The sequence below is a fragment of the Balaenoptera physalus genome (genome assembly GCF_965194825.1).
Source record: "Balaenoptera physalus genome assembly, chromosome: 16".
Lineage (NCBI taxonomy): Eukaryota > Metazoa > Chordata > Mammalia > Artiodactyla > Balaenopteridae > Balaenoptera > Balaenoptera physalus.
In genome coordinates this window covers 41,824,100-41,849,730 of record NC_138898.1, presented here as the reverse complement: position 1 = coordinate 41,849,730, position 25,631 = coordinate 41,824,100, and the positions used below count along the sequence as shown (strand labels likewise).

Here is a 25,631-nt window from a genome sequence, read left to right as displayed (position 1 = left end):
TTGTGGGCGCCGAATTTTTCTTTTAAAGGGAGTCTGCGTAGTGTTCTGGCAGCTCCCGGCATCCAGGCAGCCCCCACTGCACTGGCAGGTTTCCACAGTGCTTCTTTTATACCCCATCCTAAGTGGCTCGAAGAACCCCAACCCAAAGGAACAACGGACACACCCGGGAGCCCTCCGAGCAAAGTAAATTGAGTTAGTGGTTTGAGCAATCTTGGAGCAACGATTCAGAGGCCCAGGGAAAAGATGCATCTCCTTAATGAGAGGGTAGCTCTTTGAAGCTGCGATTCTATCTCTTTGTTTTCCCCTGTGTTCACATCCCCGTCCTTCATTCACATGAGGAAGATGTGAATCATGCTCTTCCTGGCCCCGCGGCACACACGTCTCCCCTGACTCGGGGCCACATCGTTCTGTAATTGAGTTTGCTGGGTCTGATCAGGCCCACTTTCCTTCTCTTATTCCCCTCCTTCCCCATTTCTGAGCAAGTTTAAGGCCAAGGACATTGACGTTCATTCTGGGGTTATCGCAGAGCCTAGCACGGAGCAGAGAATACGCAGTGACAGAAGCCCTGTGGGGCCTGGGGACCACATTGGATGGCGCTTCAGGGTGGCGAGGCCAGCGGGGAGAACCTGGAACAGGAAAGCTGCCTGCGCAGGTGCCTTCCAGGGAGCCTGGCTCTCATCACTCCCACCTGAAGTTCAATATGACAGTCACTTTCTTGGGATTCCACGGCCTCTCCAAATATTTCCAATGTCTTCCAGTTGATGCTCATTCTCATTTATAGGTGAGACTGATCTCATTTCCTAGGTGTCTTTGGAACTGAGTATTTGGCCTCCATCAAAATCTCAGCAGGAAGATTGCAGCCGTTCATACGGTTGGCGTGTCTTCCTGAACGTGCCAGCCAGGGGAGCAGAAAGCAAAGGTTCTGCGCAGTCATTAGCCTTTTTCCAGCAAAGTGTGGCGTGCTGATCTTTTCAAGAGTAATGGATTAAACAGAAGGGGAAGCTCCGAGCCAGGTTGACTTGGCCATCCTTTAAAATGCTGTATCCTCCGAGGACGGATTCGCTGCTGTAATAAGTGATCGCATATTGGAAGGTCCGTTCTGGATGGTTCCGTCAGGGCTGGTAATGTTGATTGCAGATGCCTCAGTCTCCACCACCTGGAGAAAGACTCCAAGTCAAGCCAAAGACATCCTTTAACTTATAAGTCATTTTACTTGTATGCTTGGAGCTATTTTCCCTCTATATTTCCCTCTTAGGGAATAAGGTGCTTCATTTTCTGAGATTCATACAAACAGTTCCATTCCTTCCTCGCCCAGTTCTAGTATGAGTAAATGCTAACAACTCCCTGAGATTTCCGCACCAGGGTGATGTAAAGAAATGCTGTCCATGTAGATATTGGGGGACTGCATAGAACCGATCCAGGAGCTTAGTTTGGCCTCAGTCCTTAAAAAATGTTTACTCCATGAAGGATAACTTCAAATAAGTTAATGAGTAATGGGATATGAACTTTGCCATTTTGCCCAAGTTGGGTGAGGTGGCCCTCTGATTTGAGGCAGATCCCCTCTCTTGAATGACTTTCCCAAGACCTTGCAGACCCTAGGGAAAGGGTTGGAGCATAAAAATATAACTCAATTAGTCAAAAAAGTCACCATATTGAATAGAAGGCTCTCAGACCAATGGTTAGACTTTCGGGAGTGTTTGGGCACATGTAACCACAGTGATGGAATGCCCATCTTGCAGTGCTCTCAAAGGTATTCTTTTTTAAAAAAATTTAAGTTACTGCCTCGCTTTATTGTACACAGTGTCCTATAAAGAAGATATATGTTCACAACTGAGCTTTGAAAGAGGACCGTGGGGCCAGTTCCATTTAAAGGGAGTGAAGTCAAGCAGTAAATTTGCTGGTCACTCTTTTCATACGGACTGTATCTTAGCCAGCAGTTGGTCTTTGATGTCATAACAATAGCCCTGGGCTACGGAGGCAGAGGAGGATGCCCCCTAACACTGAAACTAGTCCACACTCATTAAAATTTGGAGACCAGTCTGCGGGGTAGCACACATGACGGAGCACAAGGAGTGGACTCCAGGCTGCCGGGTGCCTTTCTCAGTGAAAAACGGCCATCTCTTCTCTACTATCTACCCTGCCTGCTGCATTCTTTGCTGTATTTTTAATTGAAGTATGATATACATACAGAAAAATGCACATATGTAACTATACAGCTCAATGAGATTTCACAAACTGAACACACCTGTGTAACCAACACTCAGATCAAGAAACAGAACATTACCAGCACTCAGATGGCCCCCTTGTACTCCCTTCTAGTTACTTCCTTGGCAAGGGTAGCCGGTGTCCTCTCTTCCAATAGCATAGATTAGCTTTTCCTGGTTATTCAACATAAACAGAATTATCCTGCATGTTCTCTTTTGTGGCTGGCTTCTTCCACTCGACACTACATTTGTGAAGTTGTACAAGTTGTGTGCAGTTGTTTGCTCTTTCCCAGTGTTTACACTTACTGCCTTACTAGCCATTCTACTGTTGATTGGCATTTTGGATGTTTCCAGTTTGGGGCTATTTTAACTAGCACTGTTATGAGCATTCTTTTTCCAGTTTTTAAGTCCACAGATGAATACATTTCTATTGGGTATGCACCCAGGATTGGATTGCTGGGTCAGAGGGTATGTATATATTCTGTCTTAGTAGTTACTCTGGAAAAACAATTTTCTAAAGTGTTCATATCAGTTTATATTCCCTGTGGGTGCTCCACATTCTTGCCAACATCTGGTGTCTTCAGTTTTTGTTTTTGTTTTCAATTTGCCATTCTGATGGGATAATATAGTGATTTCACATTTCTAGCAGTCATACGGTATTAAAAGTTATTTTTTCTATTTTAGCGATCTACCCAGTCAGTGCTCAAATCTGTGACAATCACAAAATTAATAAGCTATTAAGATCGTTGAAATGAGACTGGTCCCAACTCAACATTTGGGGAGCAAAGGGAGAAGAGAGAGGGTGTTATAGAACATATCCAAAGTATGAGACAAGTTCTGTCAGAACCAAAGCAAAAGAAAGGATAAAATTCACTGGGGGTACAGGGCAGTCAGAGACTTGGGAAGAATGACAGAGAAAGATCTAGAACCAGAGTTGCCCACAAGCTGATCAGATATTAGCAATGTAATGCCATAACCAAGAAAGGAAATATGATACTCCTCTCAACTATGGGAAACATTTTAAAAACCCTGACCACTTGTTCCTCAGAAGACCTTGAGGAAATAGACTTTGTGACACACCGAGGAAAGGGAAAATCTGATTAGTCACAAGGAAGAGATTCTTCTGGCCAGCAACCATAATTAGAAAGCAGAATATACAGCTCAGAGAGCTTGTGAAACTCCTGTCCCCAGGCATGTCCTGTTTCTCTTGTTATGTCTGGGAAAGGAAGGTAGGAAAGGGTGCCCCTTCGTCAGGGAAAGTGGTTGCAGGCTTCGATTGTTAAAGCTCAGTGGGTGATGAATAACATATTTGCGGCCATGGTTCCATCCCTACCATGGAACACACGATTTTTAAGCAGTAACACTGCACAAGAGAAACCATTCAGAAGGAAGATGGAAAGAGAAGGACGTGTGTATCTTGACTCAGAAACAACCTTTGGTGGAATCCAGTGCTGACAGAGCAACCCATGGCCTTTCTGGGTCTGATTTCTCAGAGGCAGGGTCCTTTGGGCCCCACCCTTCCCCTCGGCTCGACTCCAGCCCAGAGTCAGGCTGAGCAGCTCCACAACACAGCCCTGGGCAATGGTTGGATCCTACTGGAGATGTTCGCATGTCCATCCGGCATCCGCTTCCTGGGACGTGGACTTGGACGTGGCCGCATGGTGGGTGGGGTGGGAAAGGGGGCTGTTTAACCAGAAGACCAGCTCTTTCCCAGTCTCTTCTACTTAGCTGTCCCTGTTCTTTCCTTTCCTTGTCCCACATGAGAGAAGAAGCCAGGAATAACCTTTTTTAGAAGCATCGCTGATTAGCATGAGGCACAATGTGTGTCAGCACATGGAGCCAGCCTGGACTGCATCCCTTCTGTGATATGTTTCCCCGCATAGGAGGTGCTCAGAACAATCAGACATTAAACCTTGATTTCCTGACATTGCTCTGCCTCAGTTTCCTCAGCTGCAAAATGAAGAGAATCTTCATTGGGCTATAATGAGAATTAAAGGTGCAAATACATTTAAAGTTCTTACAGCAGTGCTTGGCACAGAACAACACAGAACAAATGCTCAATGTTAGCTTCTGTATCACCATCACCATCATTATCACCAGGTTTGAAGGTGAAGTTCAAAAATCAGTAGAATTATCCCATTAGGATGTCTCTTTTTATTTTTTTTATTTTTTTAGGATGTCTATTTTCAGATAAGGAAAATGAAATGCAAAGAGTTGAAGTGACTTGTCCAAGGTTTCACTGCTCTGTAATACCAGCATCCATGAGTTAAACCATTCCTATGCACCAAGGATGGTCCCTACAACATTATAAACTCCCAGGGATATAACTTTCATTATCCCATTTTTCTGAGTAGGACACAGAAGCCCAGAGAAGTGTGAGACTTTTGCCTAAGGGCACACACATAAGAAGCAGATGTTGAGTTGAAACAAATCCAAAGCCCATGCCTTTGGCCACTTTATTGGGCCTTGTGACTAGTTTTGGCTGATGGGATGCTAATAGGTGTGACCCAAGCAAAGGCTGGAGTGTGCTTGTCCATCAGGCTTGCCTCTGCCTTTCTGTGATTTTTCATCACCGTGAGAGAAATGCAGGACAGGTAGCCTGCTGGTTGCAGGAATCTGGGAGATGCACAGAAGAAACCCAGACCCAAACCTCAGCCTGGAACCCAGCCCACCTAGATCTACTGAACCTCAGCCACCCATAGACCCACGAGCGTGAGAACACATGTTTATTGTTACAGGCCACTGAGTTTTGGGATAGTTTGTTGTGAAGCATAATTGGATAATAGCTAAATAATACCTGATCTGTACTGAGTGCTTTCTGGGACTTGTAACTTGCAAGAAAAGCATGCATCTCAACCAGTGCTTCTTAACCTGTGTATACGTTTCACCTGGGGCCCTGATTAAATTGCAGATCCTGATTCAGTTATGCTGGGTGGAGCCTGAGATTCTTATTTTCTAACAAGCTCCCAGGAGACGCTGCCGCTGCTACTCCATGGACCACACCGTGGGTGCAAGTGCAGAGAAGTCATCCCGAGCTTCTCACCTGTACCTGTGGGTCACGACTGCACCTGGTGAACTCGGAGCAGTGGATGAGCCACCTTATGTGTAAGGGAAGGACAGTTCTTGCCCTCCAGTGAGAATCCTCTGTGGGTTTCTAATAATCATCACTCTTCTCATGTCTAGTGTGGTCAGGGGGTCAGCTCATGTTAACATTTCTGCAGCCTGTTTCATGGGCTAAGGATTAGGAACACCTGATGAGATCTTCCCTTTGTAATTTTTGCCCCTCCTGGAATTTGAAGGTTCCCAGCAATAAACCTGGCTTCCAATTAATTTTGGGCTCATAACCAATACCAGATTTCCAGGTCACAATGTAATTGAGTCTCTAGGCAGGAGAGACACAAAATCTATTTCTGGTTTTCTTAATTTCCAGTCAGGCAGGGCTTGGGACATCAGACAGCAGCTTACAGAGGAAGCCGAGTCTTCTGCTGGGAGACTTTTCCAGCTGGTTCCAAACAGTCCAGCAACTATGTTTCTTTCCACCATCACCATCACCACCACCAGCACCATGATCACCTGGAGAATTGAGCCCCATGAGACTTTTGTACTTGGAGAATCCTGAAAAGATAGGAGAATTCTTTCCAAGGAAACAGTATCTTCTCCCCTTCCTTCAGTGTTTCATAATATATTATAGATTATACACCTATGTATTAGCTGTAGGAAGATATCATCCTGAGACTCAACTTCCAAATTCTCTGAAGTTTTCTAACAGTGTCTTTGGTTGTTGTAGATCCTAAACATGCTATGTGAGTACCTTTAAAAGATCACCACAATTTTTAATAAGCTAAACATACACCCAGCCATTCTGCTCCTAAGTATTCACACAAAAGAAATGAAAGCATATATTCATGCATGGACTTATACCCGAACGTTGGTAGCATCTTTATTTTAATAGGCCCAAGTTGGAAACAACCTAAATGTGCTTCACTGGGTGAATGGAAAAGTATATTGTATGTGCATACAATGGAACAATAACTGGCAATAAAAGGATCAAACTCTTACGCACCAAACAACATGGATGAATCCCAAAGCCATTATGGTGAGCAAAGGAGCTCACTGTGAATGGAAAAGCATATTGAATATGCATACAATGGAACAATAACTGGCAATAAAAGGATCAAACTCTTATGCACCAAACAACATGGATGAATCCCAAAGTCATTATGGTGAGCAAAGGAGCTCACTGTACTGTACGTTTTGTATGAGTCTACTTATATAAAACTCTAGGAAATGCAAAAACCGATCTATAATGGCAGAAGGCAGATCAGTGGTAGAGATTTCTGGGGAATGAAGGAGGAATCCCCAAGGAGCACAAGGAAGCTTTTGGAGATGGTAGATTTATTCATCATCCTGATGGTGGTGATGGTTTCACAGGTGTTGACTCCTCAGACTGTTCACTTTAAATATGCACAGTTCATTGTATATCAATTACACCTCAGTAAAGCTGTATTTTAAAAAATAATAACACAACTGCCATTTTCCCCGTCATTGTCTCCCCATCGCTATCTCTAAGAGGTGGCTGGGCGCCAAGGCACGTGTTTTATTTGTTTCATTGGCTTTGGCGCGAATACTCTCTCTGGATGCTGGTGGGAGAAAGGTAACATCTGGGTGGCCTATGACAACATTTCTAGCCTCCCTGTATCCTTCATATAAATTCTAGCCACACCTTGTTATTTTTAAAAATAGAGATGAGATATCCAGTAGGAAGTAGCCTCGTGAATTCACAGTTGACCTTCCTTTTTCCAGGTCACTTCTGGTGCACATCTGGGGATCGGGGTGCCCCAAACTGTGAGTCTGGCAGCCCAGAGCCCCAAACTTGAAGCTGGAATTCTCCTATTCCATTGGCCCTGCAGCACTCTTCCTTTCAGGGGGCCCAGGGGTGTTGCTCTCTAATGGAGGTATATCAGCCACAGACAATGCTCTCTGTGAGATGACTTGGTTTACTAAAATGTGCATAGGTCAGGTCAACAGGAAGAAGGGGTAGTTAGCCTACTGTTTTTACTTCTACTCAGTTTACAGAAACAACTTTCCAGTGACACCTGCTGGTCTGTGCCTGGGGAGTTGATGCAAAGCTACATTTATCAAAGCACCCTGGCCTCTGCCTTTTTTAGGCATTAGGAGACAGTCCCACACACCATTGATAACTTCCCATCGTCGCTCATCCTCCCACTTAAAATAGCAAACAAGCACGGGATGAGGCTCTCAGGAGAAAAACAACAGTCATCTCTCTAAACACCAGCAATTCGTAGGCTTTCCCTAGGCCTGAACTTTCCCATTCCTACAATTTTGGAATTCCTCTCTTTCCAGCTGCTCTGGGAGAAGATGGCATAACCTGATTCTGTTGCTGCTGCAGCACATCCCTTTCTGAGGCTAACAGACTTCAGCTTTGTTAACAGCGACAAGAAGCAGCAGGTGCCTCATGGAAGCTCCACCCTGTACCTTTCCTACGTCATCACTACCTAGAGAAATGGCCATGTTCCCATGGCGAATGTTTGAGTAGTGCTTTGTTTAGTTTGGGTTCTCCCAGAAGCAAACCCTGGGACAAAGAGGAAGTGGTATACTTGGGAGATGCCCCCAGGAAGCTCTGGTAGGAGAAAGGGAAAGAGGGTAGGGAAGGTAAAGAGCCATAACTTTATGTTATCAAGTCAGTGACTAGAGTGGGCCGTGAGTGCTTAGTCCCAAAGGGAACACTGGGCACTAGCATGTTGACTTCATTTTATTAGCATTGTGCCCCATCCAACCTTTGCACTGATACACCACAGAAAGAAAGAAATTAAGCTTTATATCTTTTATATTCAGGGCATCTTATGAAGTTCTTATGGAAGAGGAGTACAGACAAAGTTTAAATAAAATGCAAAATGAGACTTTTTCAGTAACACACTCCCTTGCTATTTCTTTAACATCATTGCATACAATCCCAGGAATTAAATGGACAACCCCATTCCCATGCCCTAAATTATCTTCTGTCTTTTGGGGGATGAGTATAGACAGAGGGACACCCTTAGCTGTCACTGAAGAAAGGGGCTTCATCACCATCCTTTTCTTTATAAATCATAAAATCTTGAGCCAAGGATTGCAGAAGAAAGATGTTCTCAGATGTGAAAGAAATACGAGGACCACAGAAACCATTAAAACGTTGTAAAATAAGATCAGTGAAGACAAATTTAAAAACTGAGATAATCAAATCTGGAGAAGACAGAGGAACTATTAAATAATAATCTTCAAGTCCTGCATGAGATGTTTCTTGAAAAGTGAATGAATAGTGGGAAGAAAAAAGCAAACATGAAATTAAGATGTATCATAAAAGATTTAAAGGACACATCAGAGAAAAAAATGTTCTGTCATTGAAGGTTGTTACAAAGTACTTGTACAGGTACTGGGTTGGCCAAAAAGTTTGCTCAGGTTTTTCCAAAAACCCGAATGAACTTTTTGGCCAATTCAATGCAAGTGGAATTCTTTCCTTTGGAGGCTTTAAAACCACAATAGATTCTTCTTTACTGAATGGATAGTTCTCATGACTTCTGAGGGTGTCCCCAGGCCTCAAAAATCAATGCCTTTTAGAACATGGCTGGAAAAGAATGAATGAAGCAGCTGCACAAATAATAGAAATTTCTTCTGGTTTGTATACAGGAAAATAAAAGGAAGGAATAAAATTATAGTGTTTCTGTTCAAGGTGGCAGACTAAGCATTTTTGTTTACTTCTTTTCCTTCTCCAAATTCTACTGAAAAGGAGACAAAATATGAAAATAAATCCCCAACAGAAGTGGAAAGCTGTGAGGGGAACATCTACAGAAGAAGGAATGATTTCTGGTAGATATGAAACCAATGGTAACCAATTGAAAGTGAAACATTACAGAACTGAGAAAGTGAGAGAAAGATCACCAAAAAAATGAGTTTCTTTAGAGGAATTCCCATAATAATATAAAGAACTGAGCCTGTGTCAGTTTCACTAGCAGGTATTTACTCACAAGAAATAAAAACCTATGTCCACAGAAAGGCTTGTACAAGAAAGTTAACATGATCTTATTTATAATATCCAAACCATTAGAAACAACCCAAATGTCCATCAATGGGGAAATGGATAAATAAATTGTGGCGTACTCATACAATGGAATACCACTCAACAATAAAGAAGAGAAATCTGCTGATGTACACAGCAATGTGAATGAATGTCAAAAATACTACATTAAGAAAAAGAAGCCCAGACACACACACATACACACACACACAAATGCACACAGTATGATTCCATCTACATGAAGATTTAGAAGAGGCAAACTAATCCATGGTGATAGGAGTCAGAGACTGGTTGGCTGTGGGAGGAGTAAATTGCATATGAAGGTGCACTAGAAGACTTTCTGGGATGATAGAGATGTTCTATATTCTAATATTGATGGTGCTACATAGGTGTATATAATTGTGAAAAACTGGAACTGAATCTTTAAGATGCATTCATTTTATTGTATGTAAATAATTCATAATTAAAAAACTTTTAAAAATGTAAAGAGAAAAAAGAAGAGGAGGATAGGAGGGGGAGGGGTGAAGGAAGAGAAAAGAAGGGAAGAAAAGAGAAGAAGCTATAGAAGCTGGGTGAAAAGGATGAGGACAGAAAACTGATAAAGAGTGAAAAAGCTAGCACTAGGGTGGCAAAAGCTGGAAGATTAAGCTAAGACATAAAACACATTAGAAAAATGCAAAGAGATAAAACTACAAGAGAAAAAAATTGAGACACGGAAGACTGATAGATCTTAAAATGTCAACATTAGTTTCAAAGTCTAATAGGAGTTCCAGAAGGAGAGGACAAGGATATTGGAAATAAGCAAAGAAATTACTGAAGAAATATTCTTAAGCTGAAGACAACCTTGAGGATTCAGATTGAAAGGGTCCACCAAGTGCTGAACAGGACTAACAACTAAAGCCTTAAATCTAAACACAAACAGATAAAATTTCTGAACATTGTGAATAAAGGGAAAAATCCTAAAGTCTTCCAGTTAAAAAAAAATCACCTGCAAAGAAATAGCATCAGACTTTTCACTGAAACATGAGACGGTGTAAAAAAAATGCATTATATCTTCAAAATTCTAAGGGGAAACAAGATAGAACATAGCCACTGCCAAATTAGCATTTAAATGTGAGAAGTAAATAAAGATGTGCTTAAAAATTTAGGATCTCAGAGAGTTTATCCTTTGATAAAACCTTTCCGAGAGAACTTTTTGAGAATGTATTCCAGCAAAATAAAAGATGAGAATATGAGATTCCAGAAGCAGCAGCAGATAAATAAATAAATAAATAAATAAATAAATAAATAAATAAATAAATCTTATAGTTAAGTCTAAATAAGTATTGGGAGAATATACTACTCCTAAGAAATTGTTCCTAAGATAGATATAATGAAAAAGAATGAAAGAAAAAAGGAAGAAAAAAAGAAACAAAGAAGAAGGAATGATCTAGCACTAAATGTTCAGATAATGTGATTAAAATTTGAGAGAGAGAGACAAGAGAAAAAATAAAGCATGTTAGAATCTTGTTTTGGGGAGGTTTAGGTTATAAATACTGACTGACTCTCAGCATTGATAGAAAAGTGTAAGTTCAAATCTGTTTGTTAAAATGTTAAGAGTTAGAGAAATACAACAATTTCCAAACTTGAGGGGTAATGAGCAAAGTAAATAATATTTAAATACTTATTAAATGTTTAAGTGCCAAGTTCTAACAGAGCACTTACATGCATTCAGTGTTTTAATCCTTACAACAACACTGGGAAATAGTCTTTGTATACCTATTTTACAGATGAGGAAATTTAGACATAGGCTAACTCTCTTGCCAAAGCGAGAGATAATAAATTGGAAGGTGGGAGGCAAAATGAAGAAAATTGGAAATTTGAAAACACCAAATAAAATTGAAAATACATCTTCAAATCTATTAGTAATCACAATAAATATAAATGGGTTATATTCATTGACCTATTACATGGCAAAGAAAATTTGGCTATTGGTTATTAATAAGAGAGATATTCAAACAAAAAAGGCAGAGAAAAGTTGAAAATAAAGGTTGGAAAAAGACACATAATGAATGGCAAGAGAAAAAAAATAAGCAGGAGATGCAAAATTACTATCAAACAATAAAAAGTGTTCAAGACAAATGTCAATAAAAAGATACATATAAAGGAATTTCACCTTGATAAAAATATAACCATCAAAAAAAGATTTTTCGTCCTAACACCATGGATTCTAAACAAGTAAAGCGAAAATTAAGGGGATAATAAGGAGAAACAAACAAATCCACAATGGTAGTGTCAGAATGCAATTAAATTTTTTGAGGAATCAGCAGATTAAGTAAACAATAAATAAATCAAGATTTGAAGGGTTTTCATAATATAATTAACCATCTTGATCTGACAGGTCTTATAAACAGATTTAAGACTGTACATCATAAACAATATGCAGTCATGAAATAGTTTAAAAATATGCTTGTATTACATACAAACTTTATACTGATAAAGTAAAAATCCAGTAAAATGTATGATTTTCTGAGAAGATATAAATTATCAAAAATGACTAGAGAAAAGTTATAGTATCTGAATAGGCTATTGACCATGGAATAACATGGAACATTAATCAGAGATCTCAACCAAAGAGGTACCAAGCCTAAGACAGCTAAAATGAGTGAATTCTAACAATCTTATAAGAAACAGATAATTCTTATTATTTAAAGTGCAAAAGTGGAAAAAGAAGGGTTTTCAATTAATGCCATGGAACTATAATGATATCACTACTGAAATGGATACTGTTAGCTCTCATGTACACACCAAGAAAAATGTAAGCATATATTGCTAAGTATAGCTTTCCTGGATTCCAGAACTAACAAATTGGAGAATATAACAGAAAATGAAACAGAAAATTCACAATAGCAATCAAATCTAGAAAACAGCTTGTCAAAAGAAATGTGAAAAGATGAAGAAAATTCTAAAACTTTACTCAAGAAATAGATACCTTAACCATGTCCTTAATGAGAGGATTAAATATTATAAAATTCTCAATTCTTCTAAACTTACCCCCTCAATATATATAGCAATTCCTATTAAAAGCTCAATGAATTTTTAAACAAAATAATTCTAAAGTCTGTTTGAAAGAAAACATTTTATAAAAATTTCTAAGAAAAAGAATGTTAATGACAGGGCATTTGCCCTATTAAAAAATACAGTGAGGCTACATGAAATAAAAGAGTGTGGCATTGGTACATGAATAGAAAAATGAAGGTCAAGAAATAGACTAACATATATGTGAAAATTTTAATATGTGATAAAACTGGTATTTTTTACCAACAAATATAGAATGGAGTATTTACCAAATATGATGGGAGAAGTGGCTACTGACTTGGACAGAAACCAAAGTTATATCTTTATTTTAAACCTAAAACCCACAAATAACTTCAAAGTAGATTGTAGTTCTAAACAACAACAACAACAAAAACACTATAAAACTGTTAGAACAAAATATATTTAAAGATTCTGACAATCCTAATTTGAGTAACCCTTTCTCAAGTAAGGCAAGAAAACAAAAAGTCATAATGGAAATGATTCAGATTTGATTATATTTAGAATGGAAAGTTTGTGCATGGCCCAAAGCAGCATAAACAATGTTAAAAAATGAGTGAAAGATTGGTTATACATTTGCAAAGTATATGAGATAAAAGGTCAGTATGGTAGCTATTTTGCAAAGACAGCCACAGTGACTCCTCCCATCCCTGAACACACGCTCTTTTGCAATGTTATTTTGCTGGTCCTCCCATCAAGAGGAGTCTATTTCTGGTCCCCTAGGATCTGAGCTGACCAAGTGATATGTTTGGCCAATAGATTGTGGCTGAAGTTGTACAAGTTCATCAAGAGGCCTTGCAATTTCTACTTTACTCTCTTGCTGCTCTGAGTCCACCATGTAAAGACATGTGGAATAACTTCCTTGACGATGAAGAGAGAGCATAGGTGACAGCCAGCACCAACCATCAAACATATGAGTGAGGCCCTTTTATTTTATTTTTTATTTTTATTTTATTTTTTTTAACATCTTTATTGGAGTATAATTGCCTTACAATGGTGTGTTAGTTCCTGCTTTATAACAAAGTGAATCAGCTATACAGATACATATATCCCCATATCTCCTCCCTCTTGCATCTCCCTCTCCCCTCCCTATCCCGCCCCTCTAGGTGGTCACAAAGCACCGAGCTGATCTCCCTGTGCTATGTGGCTGCTTCCCACTAGCTACCTATTTTACATTTGGTAGTGTATATATGTCCATGCCACTCTCTCACTTCGTCCCAGCTTACCCTTCCCACTCCCCGTGTCCTCAAGTCCATTCTCTACGTCTGCGTCTTTATTCCTGTCCTGCCCCTAGGTTTGTCAGAACCTTTTTTTTTTTTTAGATCCATATATATGTGTTAGCATATGGTATTTGTTTTTCTCTTTCTGACTTACTTCACTCTGTAGGACAGACTCTAGGTCCATCCACTTTACTACAAATAACTCAATTTCATTCCTTTTTATGGTTGAGTAATATTCCATTGTATATATGTGCCACAACTTCTTTATCCATTCATCTGTTGATGGGCACTTAGGTTGCTTCCATGTCCTGGCTATTGTAAATAGAGCTGAGATGAAGACCGTGGTACATGACTCCTTTTGAATTATGGTTTTCTCAGGGTATATGCCCAGTAGTGGGATTGCTGGGTCATATGGTAGTTCTATTTTTAGTTTTTTAAGGAAGCTCCATACTGTTCTCCATAGTGGCTGTATCAATTTACATTCCCACCAACAGTGCAGGAGGGTTCCGTTTTCTCCACACCCTCTCTAGCATTTATTGTTTGTAGATTTTTTGATGATGGCCATTCTGACTGGTGTGAGATGATACCTCATTGCAGTTTTGATTTGCATTTCTCTAATGATTAGTGGTGTTGAGCATCCTTTCATGTGTTTGTTGGCAATCTGTATATCTTCTTTGGAGAAATGTCTATTTAGGTCTTCTGCCCATTTTTGGATTGGGTTGTTTGTTTTTCTTGATATTGAGCTGCATGAGCTGCTTGTAAATTTTGGAGATTAATCCTTTGTCAGTTGCTTCATTTGTGAATATTTTCTCCCATTCTGAGGGTTGTCTTTTCGTCTTGTTTATGGTGTCCTTTGCTGTGCAAAAGCTTTTAAGTTTCATTAGGTCCCATTTGTGTATTTTTGTTTTTATTTCCATTTCTCTAGGAGGTGGTTCAAAAAGGATCTTGCTGTGATTTATGTCATAGACTGTTCTGCCTATGTTTTCCTCTAAGAGTTTTATAGTGTCTGGAGTGAGGCCCTTTTAGACCATCTAGCCCACGTCAAGCCAACAGAAAGCTATAGCCACATGAATAATCCTAAGCAAGATCAGCAGAAGAGCCACCCAGCTGGGCCCTGAGTAAACTGTTGACACACAAACTCATGAGCAAATAAAATGTGATTGTTTTAAGCCACTGTGTTTTGGGATGGTTTGTTATATAGCAATAGCTAAGTGGGACAGTTATTCATAATTTACAAACAATACCTGAGATAAAAGCAGACAGCCTGCCTGGAAAATGGGCAAGGCAAGTCATGAAATGAGAAACACGATGGCTGTTGACTTGTATCAGAGCTGGAGGCATCTTGTTGATGAACTGGAACAAGAACTCCAGCCTCCTTGGGTCTGAATCCTGGCCCTGCCAACCATGGTTGTGTGGCCTTGGGCAAGTTACTCAAATCTCTCCAGGTCTCACTTTCATCAGCTGTGAAATGGGTATATAAATACTATCTATCTCATAGGGTCATTGTAAGGAAACTCAGTAGCATTAAGTACAAATAAATGTTGCTTCTGCTTTTACTGCTATTAATAGCTCAGATCAACTGGTGAGTCTGAAGCAATGAGTGCAAGATGCTAAGCAGTTTTGTTGAAGGCAAGTAGAGGGATGAAGGAGGAATGTACTGATAAAGATGGTAGTTAGGAATTAGAGAACAAAGACATTTAGTTACATTTCAGAGTTTGGTTTGCTTTAATGTTATTGTAAAAATGATCAATGTGATGATTTCTAACACTTCCTTAAATCTCATTGTTTTAATGAATTCTAGCTTTACTATGTAAAATCTGTAGAAATTCATGCTTCTGAATCTGACTGAGATTTAGTAGAGGAACACTCATTTGAATTTCAAGTAAAAGAGATACTATTATTATCATTATCATTCTTCTTATCATTGCCTGTGGTTCTACATTTTGGGGTATTCTGTCTTCCAGACTGCTTTTTATTATATATAATTGTTTTCTTACTATTATCAATTAAAGACATATGAAAGAACTAATCTGAGTATCTGATCAACATGACACAAGAGGAGATAAGATTTCATTCGAAAGTGAAAAAAGTTGATTTTTCTGTGCATTTTTATACAGCTGTTGCAGACCACTGTAAAATTTCTTATTAGATGTTTTAAAATACTGAAAACAGTACAAAGACTAACATCATTATTTATTATTCTTATGAGCCACATAACCAATAGAAATAGTGTGTTCAAAGCATTTTACTACCACCTCATAACAGCATACCTAACAGTACAGGGACAGCCACGTACAGAGTCAAAAAACGTATCTACTACTATGTTGAAACTACCAAAAAAATCATGTTAGATCATGTTTATATATGTGTGTTTATGTATGTATATATAATTTAGATAGATAGATAGATACGTTCATATTTGACACAATAAGACTGTCAAGATGTGTTTGAAAATGTAAATCGTTAGGGACTTCCCTGGTGGTGCAGTGGTTAGAATCCGCCTGCCAACACGGGGAACACGGGTTTGAGCCCTGGTCCGGGAAGATCCCACATGCCGCCCAGCAACTAAGCCCGGGTGCCACAACTACTGAGCCTGCGCTCTCGAGCCTGCGAGCCACAACTACTAAAGCCCGCTCACCTAGAGCTCGTGTGCCACAACAAGCCCCCGCTCGCCGCAACTAGAGAAAGCCCGAGTACAGCAACGAAGACCCAATGCAGCCAAAAATAAAAATATATAAATTAATTAATTAATTTAAAAAACCCCCAAAAACCTAAGCCCTGAAAAAAAAAAAGAAAGAAAATGTAAATTGTTAAAAGCCTTTTTCTCTTTTGTAGCCAGCAGGATGACTTTCTCAAGAACTTGGAATACAAATATTCTTCAAAGATTTTTACACTTATAAAATAACAACAACAAATTAAGCAGCTTCCGGCTCTGCAACTGTGGGCAAGTTACCCAACCTCAGTTTTTTCATTTGAAACAGGGATAACGATAATGCCTAATTCACGAGATTTTTGTGAGGATTTAAAAAGAAAATACATGAAAAGTGCTGAGAACAGTGTCTGACACATAAAAGGCACTTGACAAATCTTAGCTACTATGGTTATTCTTACTATTTTATTGGGTGCCCTTGATATGCCAGATCTCAAATAAAGGTGCATCTCTTTTAAGTGTTCCCAAATATACTACAGTTTGGGAAAATAAAGCTACCATTGTGTATTTCTGACTCCAACCTCATATTTCAGAATATTTTAAGCAGAGATAACAACACAAATAATGCAATATAAGGATTGACGAACTTTCTGGTTACAAAGAATGATTTTAGCAGCTTAAGATATCCCAGAGGCAGCAAACTTAAGTTTAAATGTAGTTGGTTAAGATAGGTTGACTTCCCTGGTGGCACAGTGGTTAAGAATCCACCTGCCAATGCAGGGGACACGGGTTCAAAATCCCACGTCACGGAGCAACTAAGCCCGGGTACCACAACTACTGAGCCTGTACTCCCGAGCCCGCGGGCCACAACTACTGAGCCTGAGCACCACAACTACTGAAGCCCATGCGCCTAGAGCCCATGCTCCACAACAAGAGAAGCCACCACAATGAGAAGCCTGCGCACCTCAACAAAGACCCAATGAAGTGGAAAAAAAAAAAAAAAAAAAAGATAGGTTAAACATGACCAGTAAACAGAAAGAATATGGCACCCACAGTTTTGTTTTCAAATACACCTGCTACTAGCTAATTCACATCCTGGGCCTTGAAAACGATACACTAATAAAGGTCTTTTGCAGACCTCCTCACTTGAAGGAATATATTCTCTCCATTTGAATCATAATACCTTTGGAGAGTCAGAGGGTCAAAGAAATAATTTTAGTCAGGAAGAATATAAAACTTTTATAATAACAAATTACAAAAGAGAGTAAAATTATGAACTAAACTGTTAAACTCATCATTCTGCCTGAATAAGTTCATTGAGTGGACAGAATAACCAAACACGATTACAAAACAAGCTGAAAGCTGATGGATTAGCAGCTACTTGCGACCCAAGATACTCCTAGGAGCATTACTCTTTCTCAATCCCCCATTTCTTCTGCCCTCTTGGGACAGTTCTTCAGCCACAGGCTCTTTTGAGAATTTAATCCACTTCCGCTTTGCAGTTGCCACTTCCACCAGCTGCTTCTCTCATCACCTTACCAGTCAAACGGAAAAGGCCAAGCCTAGGTTACTCTAATGATAGCAGACACCTCATAAAGGAATCTGCCAAATTTACTTTTCCATAGAACATCGTTTTTACAGCTTTTCATGAGTCCACGAGGAAAGAAAGCATCATGTATAAAATGTGACTTCCAGAAATCTCGAAGATATTAGGAATTGTTCTTACAGGGTTAGAGTGGGTGGGTGTACCACCATCTACAGGATGGGGTGTCTTCAATTTCCCCAAAGGAATCCTGTCAGGCTGTCACTGTACCTGTTTGCCCACAGGAGAAGAGAAGAGGGCCTCATAAAGTTAGGACATTTTCAGAAATGTTCCCAATTTAAAAGAACTTTAGGCTTTGGGGTGCATACTTTTTCATTCCTGGTTTTGCATTTGGGTGTAAGGATCACCTTGCTTTAGTCTATAACATCCTGGCAGAGAGAAAACATGGTGTAACTAATCAAGAGTTTGGAATGTGTAAACTTTGCAAGTTTCTTAACCTCTGTACCTCAGTTTTTGCATCTATCAGGGGAGGATATTAACAGCATAGTACACCATTAAATCGGTTAAGTTCTGTAAAGCACTTAAAACTAGCACATGGTAAGCACTGTGGAAGTGTTTAAGTGAATTCCTTCTCTCTACAACAGTAGGGTTTTCAGGCAACAAATTACATAAAGATGTGAGAAATGAACTAATAGGGGCAATGGTCTTAAAGCCCTTTGGGAACAATGAATAATGCTTATCTCGACATAAAGAGTTTTAGAGGGGCTGGTTTGAGGAGGAGATTTTAGGAGATAATTCCCGCTGCTTCCTGGGAAAATCCCTGCTGACTTCTACCCATGCCCCAAGTTGACAGTTGTCACACGCCTGATAGAGCCAAGGAAAGGTGCTTCTTCCCAAGACAGCGGCAGGAAATCCCTACCTGGACAATCCTTTATTTGGAAACCAGAGAATTCCTCTTGTGTCTGACGCCCACTACCCGCTCCCCAGTTGTGTCCCCCTCCCCTGCCTTGGAGCTGCACAGATCATTAGAATTCCATTCCTAAGGCGACCTTCAACAGGGGCAGAATGCTGGAAGAAGTCTTTGCTGTAAGTTTAAAAGCCCCAGGTAACGCCGGGCCAAAGTACAACCGGTGGCTTCACTCCACGCCCTCCGCCCGGCTGGGGAGGTATAAGGGAGGCACGGGTACCACGTGGGCGAACGGGGGATGTCTGGCCATTCTCTTCGGGAAATTATTTCCTGACCTTTGCGTAGCTTTCTGAGGGGGCAGATTCACTGGGGTTCTTCCTCCCAAACCCAGTTTGGGGATTTATCCTAAAGTCTCCTTCCGCTCCCCCCTCCTCCCAGAGTAACGTTACTCAGTCTCCAAAGGGTAACCAAAGAGTGGCAGCACCCCAAAGCAAACCCAGACATACTCCACACTTCCTCCGCCCATCTCAAGCTAGCACCCTCAGGTACCTGGTGACAGACCACCTGGAGGAGCGTGCCTGCCAGACCTCGAAAGCGGTCCAGCCTCCAGGCACGTACCCCGCTCCGCCTCAGCCGGAGATCGGTGGTCCCGGCAAAACTGCTGCCAAAACAGATGCTCTTTGGTGGGGCGGGGACCCGCCTCCTCGCTACCATCAGGTGCTAGCTAGGTCAGCTCCCCGCCACCCGGGTCCCCGCGGCCACGCGCGCCCCTCTCCGGCAGCGCACTCACCTGCAGCTGCGTCCGGCTGGCGTTGGCCGCGGCCGCGTCCGGCCCGTCGGCGGCTCCCGAACCGCGCAGCACCGTGATGTGCAGCGTGAGCAGCAGCAGCCCCAGCAGCAGCAGCAGCTCGGCCGCCAGGCGTACCATCCTCCTGAGGCGCGCGGCTTTAGGACCCGGCGCGGCGGACGGCGGCGGCGGCGGGGGAGGAGGAGTCGGAGCCCGGGAGCCCGGCGGCGCGGCTCCCGCCTCGGCCCCCGCCGGGGCCCCGCTCCCCGAGCCCGCGGGGCTGGCCCTGGGCGCGGCGGGGCGCGCCGGGCCGGGGGAGCAGGAGCCGCCGCCGCCGCCGCCGCACCACGGCGGAGCCACGGCGGGGCCGGGGGCGTCCAAGCTGGCTGCGGAGCAAACCCCGGCGCTCCCCGGCGGCGGCGGCGGCGGCGGCGGTGGGGACAGCGGGCCGCCAGGGGCCCGGGCCGGGCCGGGGACCACCCTGCGGGCAGGGGGCAGCGGGGGCGACGGCGGGGCGGGCGCAGCCGAGCCCCCGAGCGCACATGGGCGCCCCAGATGTGGCCGCGGCGCCGCAGCTGGAGCGGGAGCGGCCGCCAGAGGAGCGCGGGGAGGAGGAGGAGGAGGAGAAGGAGGAGGAGGAGAAGGAGGAGGAGGAGGGCTTCAGTGGCGGCCCAGAGTTACCTCCACGCTGGGCTCCCCCGCCCTTGCCGCCCGGAGCCACTCACCCGACGAACCACCTCCCCTCCTCCCTGCGCTCCTTCGGGCCGCGGGCCGCGCCGCCCCGCCGCCGAGTCCTAGGGTGAGCCGGCTCCGGATGGGGGCTCCGGGACCCGGGGGCTGTCACTATCTGGAGGTGACCTGCGCGCCCCTCCAGAGTCCGCGTCCGCCTGCCGGGCTGTGCGCCACCGCTGCCGAGGTCGCTGTGGGCGGCGAGGGCCGAGCCCTGTGCGCACTGCGTCTCGGGGCTGTGGGTAGGGGGCGGAGGGGGGGTGCCTAGACGAGTTTAGAAACCTTTATTGACAAGGTGGAGTTGGGAGTTGTGGTGTTGGAGACGGAGAGGGTGCCGGACCAGCCAGGTGTCTGTCTGCGACTGTGCGCCCCTCCCTCAAGCTGGCGTGCGTATGTATGAGGGGGAAGATAAGAGTTTCGTTCCAGAAAGGTCTTGACACTCGCTCCCGCACGGTGGCCGCCCGCTCTCTGAGCGCCTCTGCTCAGGCGCCCGCGGCGTGGGGTAGAGCCTGGGAAGGCAGGCTAGTCCGATTCGCTGGGCGTCCGTCTGGTCCAGTGCGCAGGTGTCTCGGCGGGAAGCTGCAGGGGCCGAGTGCCCGCGGGCTCAGGCGCGCAGAACGGAGGTGGGGCACTGGGGGTAAATCTCAGCTCAGGCAGTCGCGTGTCGGGGGGCTCATCCCGGAGGCGCCGCGCCCGGAGGGGACCTGGGGGCTGCCGTCGCACAGCCGCCGCTCCCGGGCCAGCGCCTCATGACCGCGCTGAAGCCTCGGGCTCCCGCGCGCAGCTCATGCCTTGCAGGGGTCAGCCGGCGAGTGGAAGGGCTCGAGGGTCGAGCAGAGGGCAAGGGGTCCTCGCCTCGGATGCAAGAGAGAACCGGGTCCGGTGCCGGGCTCAGATCACCGCAGCGGCACCGGCGCGTCCTGCTCGGGCTCCCGCCTTCTCCAGGAGGCTCGGAGTGGCTGGCGCTCGCTCTGGCTGGGACCTTTTATACTACTTTTCCTCCGCCTTCCCCTAGGTTTCCTCCTTCCCTCCTCCCCTGTGCCCGCCCAGTCCTTTCCTCCCCGTGAGCGGAGCCTTCAGCCTAGGCATTCACAAATTTCGCAAATTTCCAAGCCCATCTCGCATTCTGGATTCCAGTGTCCCCGGAATGGATCCTCTCCATTCTCCCTTGGGGACTGAAATTAAATAAATAAACAAACCTTTCTCTCCGGCACGCCCCCTCCCCCCGCCCCCATCCCTACAAACTGAAGTAAGATTCTTAAGTCAACTACCTTCCGAGTTCACGTCTTTACGCAAGGCACCTCATCCAAGTCTTACCCAAATTAAGGCAAAAATACACTTCCATCATTCCGAAAGTTCCTCGGGCCACCGTGGCGGTGGTTAAAGTATGGTATGCTGGTTGGTTTTATTTGTGTCAGGGTCAAGAAGGGCTAGTTGCTGCTCTAGAGATGCGTTGTGAGCATCTTTAAAATCTCAACCAACCCTAGCATCTTATTAAGAAATTGACAGCTTTTTAAAGCATTCGCTTTCTTTCCTTTTCAGTAGTTTTTTTGTGGGGGACGTTGGGAAAGGGGAGATGTTTGGAGGGAGTGAGTGCTTTAAATGTTTAGGCAGCCGGTCCTGTCAGGTATCTTACTGAAGTCCCGAGGCTCTAAGATGCCAATAATTGTCAACTGCAGCGCTGGGGAAGAATTTGAAACAATACACGGTCCCTGGTTCAGATGGCAGATCAAAGAGGAGATCGCAGCGGTTTTGCGATCCCACAAGGTTCCTCCTGCGTGTTTTCTAATTAGAATCACTTAGAAAAGGGTGGGGGAGTGCAGGATAATCAGCACATGGATGGAATATATAAATTAAGATGGCAAACTAGGATTCTGTATGCAGAGAGAGTTTAATGCTGGCTCTAACCCCTAGTTGTGCCAGATTGTGATGTGGGCACACAGGGACAAATGACTTTCCTATTGCCTGAGGCAGGCTGGTCTAAATTAGAATCCAGGCGCTGCTGCTGTTATCCTGCGTTTCCATCACACACAGTCCCCACATGTTAGCCTCAACGACCTCTACTCTCATCTAAAATTCACATTTTTCTATCCCAAGGAAAAATAACTTTAAAAAAAAACCTTGGAAAGAAATCCTTGCAGTGAGTGTAAATTCTTGTAAATTTATAAAAGGAGGGCTGGAGATCAAAGTCTTTGTAAAAGGTTGTAAAAATTGTAAATTGAATTTTGGGGACAGAAGTCTTTATAAAATGTTGAACAAATGTATGAATGAATCCTATTAAAATTCTTACATGCTGTGAGATCCAAATTCCAGGTTAGTTTATGTTCTAGTAAGTACACATAAATAGTATTGATAAACCTCCATGCTCTGTGACTACCATTGCCAAACAAGGCTACCAGCAGTGCTCTGCTTTTGAGGAGTTAGGGAAAACTGAATTGCAATTTTGGGGGAAAAAGAATTACAAATTTAGTAGCCCAAGCAAATTAAGTTTTTCAAGCACATTTAGGAAATCATACCAATAGCTGATGAAAGTTTTAAAAATCCTACCTCCTTCTACAGAGTTCCCACAGCACCTTATTCATATCTTTATTATTGATCTTACTATGCCCTAGTAGAATGGGTCTGTTTGCATGTCTGCGTTTTCACCAAACCTGTATCACCTTTATGGTAGAACATTCCGGAGTACATCCCCCTTACCCCAGTATCCAGTTTTCTTCTTCCTATGTTCACAGCTAGAGAACATTTTCCAGCAACACTGGGTCTAGGTGGGACTGTGGCGAGCTCTGTCACTTTCAGGTCTGGCCATAAAACATACCGAGTGATCATCTATCACACTCTCTCTTTACTTTCTACATGGCAGAGGACTCTGAGGTGGAAGGAGCCCAAATCTCTGAGTTACTGCTCAAAAGAGAGCTACCAGGAATACCTGCATTTAACCTTGCACAGTGAGAAATATGCTTTGTTGTTCAAGGCCACTGTGATTTGGGGATGTTTGCTACGCAGCTAGTTCAACCCGTCCTGACAAGTACAATCCTCAAGACAGGGACAGCTGCCTCCTCATCATTATATTTCTAGAGCTGAGCACAGTGCCTTGCATGGAGTAGATGCTCAATCCATGTTTATTTAATGAATGTAACAAATGTGGTTTTTGTACAGACCCTACCCAGTAAATTAACTCTTCTTAAACTGTTCCTACTATAAGTAGCTGACCTATGAATATTAACTCTTCTGTCTTGATTATACTATTCTCTCACAGATGTTATCTTTTATTATCAGTCCATTTCTTTTGCAGACAAGCTTATTTGACTGGAATAGTTGGGTAAAGCAAGAGAAATTAATAAGCCAGTGTACCTATAGTAAATGTCATTGAAGAGAATCTTGTAGTCTATTATGGTCAGGATTTTATTGTTTTTACTATGTATTTTTTTCTAAAAACTGTTGGAAGACAGCAAAGAGTAGTTGTAGTGTACTCTTTAAAAAAAAACCTTTTTATTATGGAAAATTTTAAAAATATATACAAAACTAAAGAGAATATAATAAATAACCCAGCTTCAACAAAACTCATGACCATTCTTGTCTCATTTGTATTCTCACTTTCTATTCTCAGATTATTTTGAAGCACATCCATGACATCATATCATTTCACTGCTACATATTTCAGTATGCATCCCAAAAAGATAAGGACTGAATCAAAAAAATGTTAAACACATGCATACTCTATGTGAGGTGTAAAACAGATTTGAGAAGTCACAACCAGAGACTTTTTCTGGATGTAAGAATAATTAGCATTTAGGGATTGTGATGGAGGCTGCTAGGTGTTCACCAAAACCTGTTTCCTCTTCTTCCTCGACCTAACAGTAGACTACATTGCCCAATATCCTCTGCAGTTAGATAGAGCCATGTGGTTGGGATCTGGCCAATAGGATGTGGGTGGAAGTGATGGATGCCACTTTCATATGTAGCCCATAAAAATCTCCTGTGTGTGAGCCTCTCTTTTTTCCCTTGTCTGCTGGCTGGATGTTTCTGTCTGGGATGACCTGAGAGGAATGATCAGTTGGAACAGGCATCCCATTCCAACTCTGCCCAGAACACCCTAGCTAGGCTATTTTGTGATTAGAAATACACTTTTTTTTTTTTTTTAAACTGAAGTATAGTTGATTTACAATGTTGTGTTAGTTTCTGGTGTACAGCAAAGGATTCAGTTATACATATATACATATTCTTTTTCATATTCTTTTCCATTACGGTTTATTGCAGGATATTGAATATAGTTCCCTTTTCTATACGGTAGGACCTTGTTGGTTATCTATTTTATATATAGTAGTTTGTATCTGCTAATCCCAAACTCCTATCCCCTACCCCCTTTCCCCTTTGGTAATCATAAGTTTGTTTTCTATGTATGTGAGTCTGTTTCTGTTTTGTAAATAAGTTCATTTGTATCATATTTGAGATTCTACAGGTAAGTGGTATAATATAGTATTTGTCTTTCTCTTTCTGACTTATTTTGCTAAGTTTGATAATCTCTAGGTCCATCCATGTTGCTGCAAATGGCATTATTTCTTTCTTTTTTATGGCTGAGAAGTATTCCATTGTATATATGTACCACATCTTCTTTTTCCATTCATCTGTTGATGGACATTTAGGTTGCTTCCATGTCTTGGCTATTGTGAATAGTGCTGCTATGAACATTGGGGTGCATGTATCCTTTTGAATTAGAGTTTTCTCCAGATATATGCCTAGGAATGGGACTGCGGGATCATATGGCAACTCTATTTTTAGTTTTTTAAGGAGAAATAAACTTTTAGAAAAATATGTTAAGCCACTGAAATTGGAGGGTTTGCTCCAGGTGCTTACATTGCCCTGACTAATATGTTCTGCGAAGGAGGGGTGACAAATCTTTTCTTTGGAGGGCCAGATAGCAAATATTTTTGTCTTTGTGGGCTGTCAGGTCTCTGTTGCCACTACTCAGCTCTGCTATTGCAGTGGGAAAGCAGTCAAAGAAAATGTGTGAATGAGTGGGTGTGGCTGTGTTTTAATAAGACTTTGTGTACACAAACAGACAGCTGGACCACATGACTTAGTTCACCAGTGCCTGTTCTAAGAGATGGGCATACTTTACCACCTCATCTCAGGGGTCATACATGGAAGAATTGTAGCAAAATGGGGTTGAATGGATTCGACTTACTAGCCGTGTTAACGTCTCAGGAAAGTTATTTTAGCTCTCTGAGTCTCAGTTTCCTCATCTGTAAATTGGAGCTAAGAATGCCTCCTCTAGGGCTGTTGTGAACTTCCACTATCACTCCCACAGAAGACAAGATGAGTGGTTCCAGGTCTCTGTCCAATAGACGAAGGACATGAGCGCAGGGAGCTGGTCTGTCTCATTCACTTCTGAAGTCACATCACTTCATAAATATTTGTTCCATGGAGGCAACTTTTAGAAA

At 42.7% G+C, this 25,631-nt stretch overlaps 1 protein-coding gene across 1 annotated transcript in view; it reads right to left on the bottom strand.

The window, feature by feature from the left end:
- Window positions 1-19,608, bottom strand: part of ISM1 (isthmin 1) — an 81,315-nt gene extending 61,707 nt beyond the window's left edge. Inside the window, exon 1 of the mRNA XM_082428618.1 lies at window positions 19,465-19,608. Coding sequence (XP_082284744.1) covers window positions 19,465-19,602 — 138 coding nt within the window. The 5' untranslated portion in view covers window positions 19,603-19,608. The remainder of the gene's footprint in view (window positions 1-19,464) is intronic.
- Between the last annotated feature and the right edge of the window lie 6,023 nt (window positions 19,609-25,631).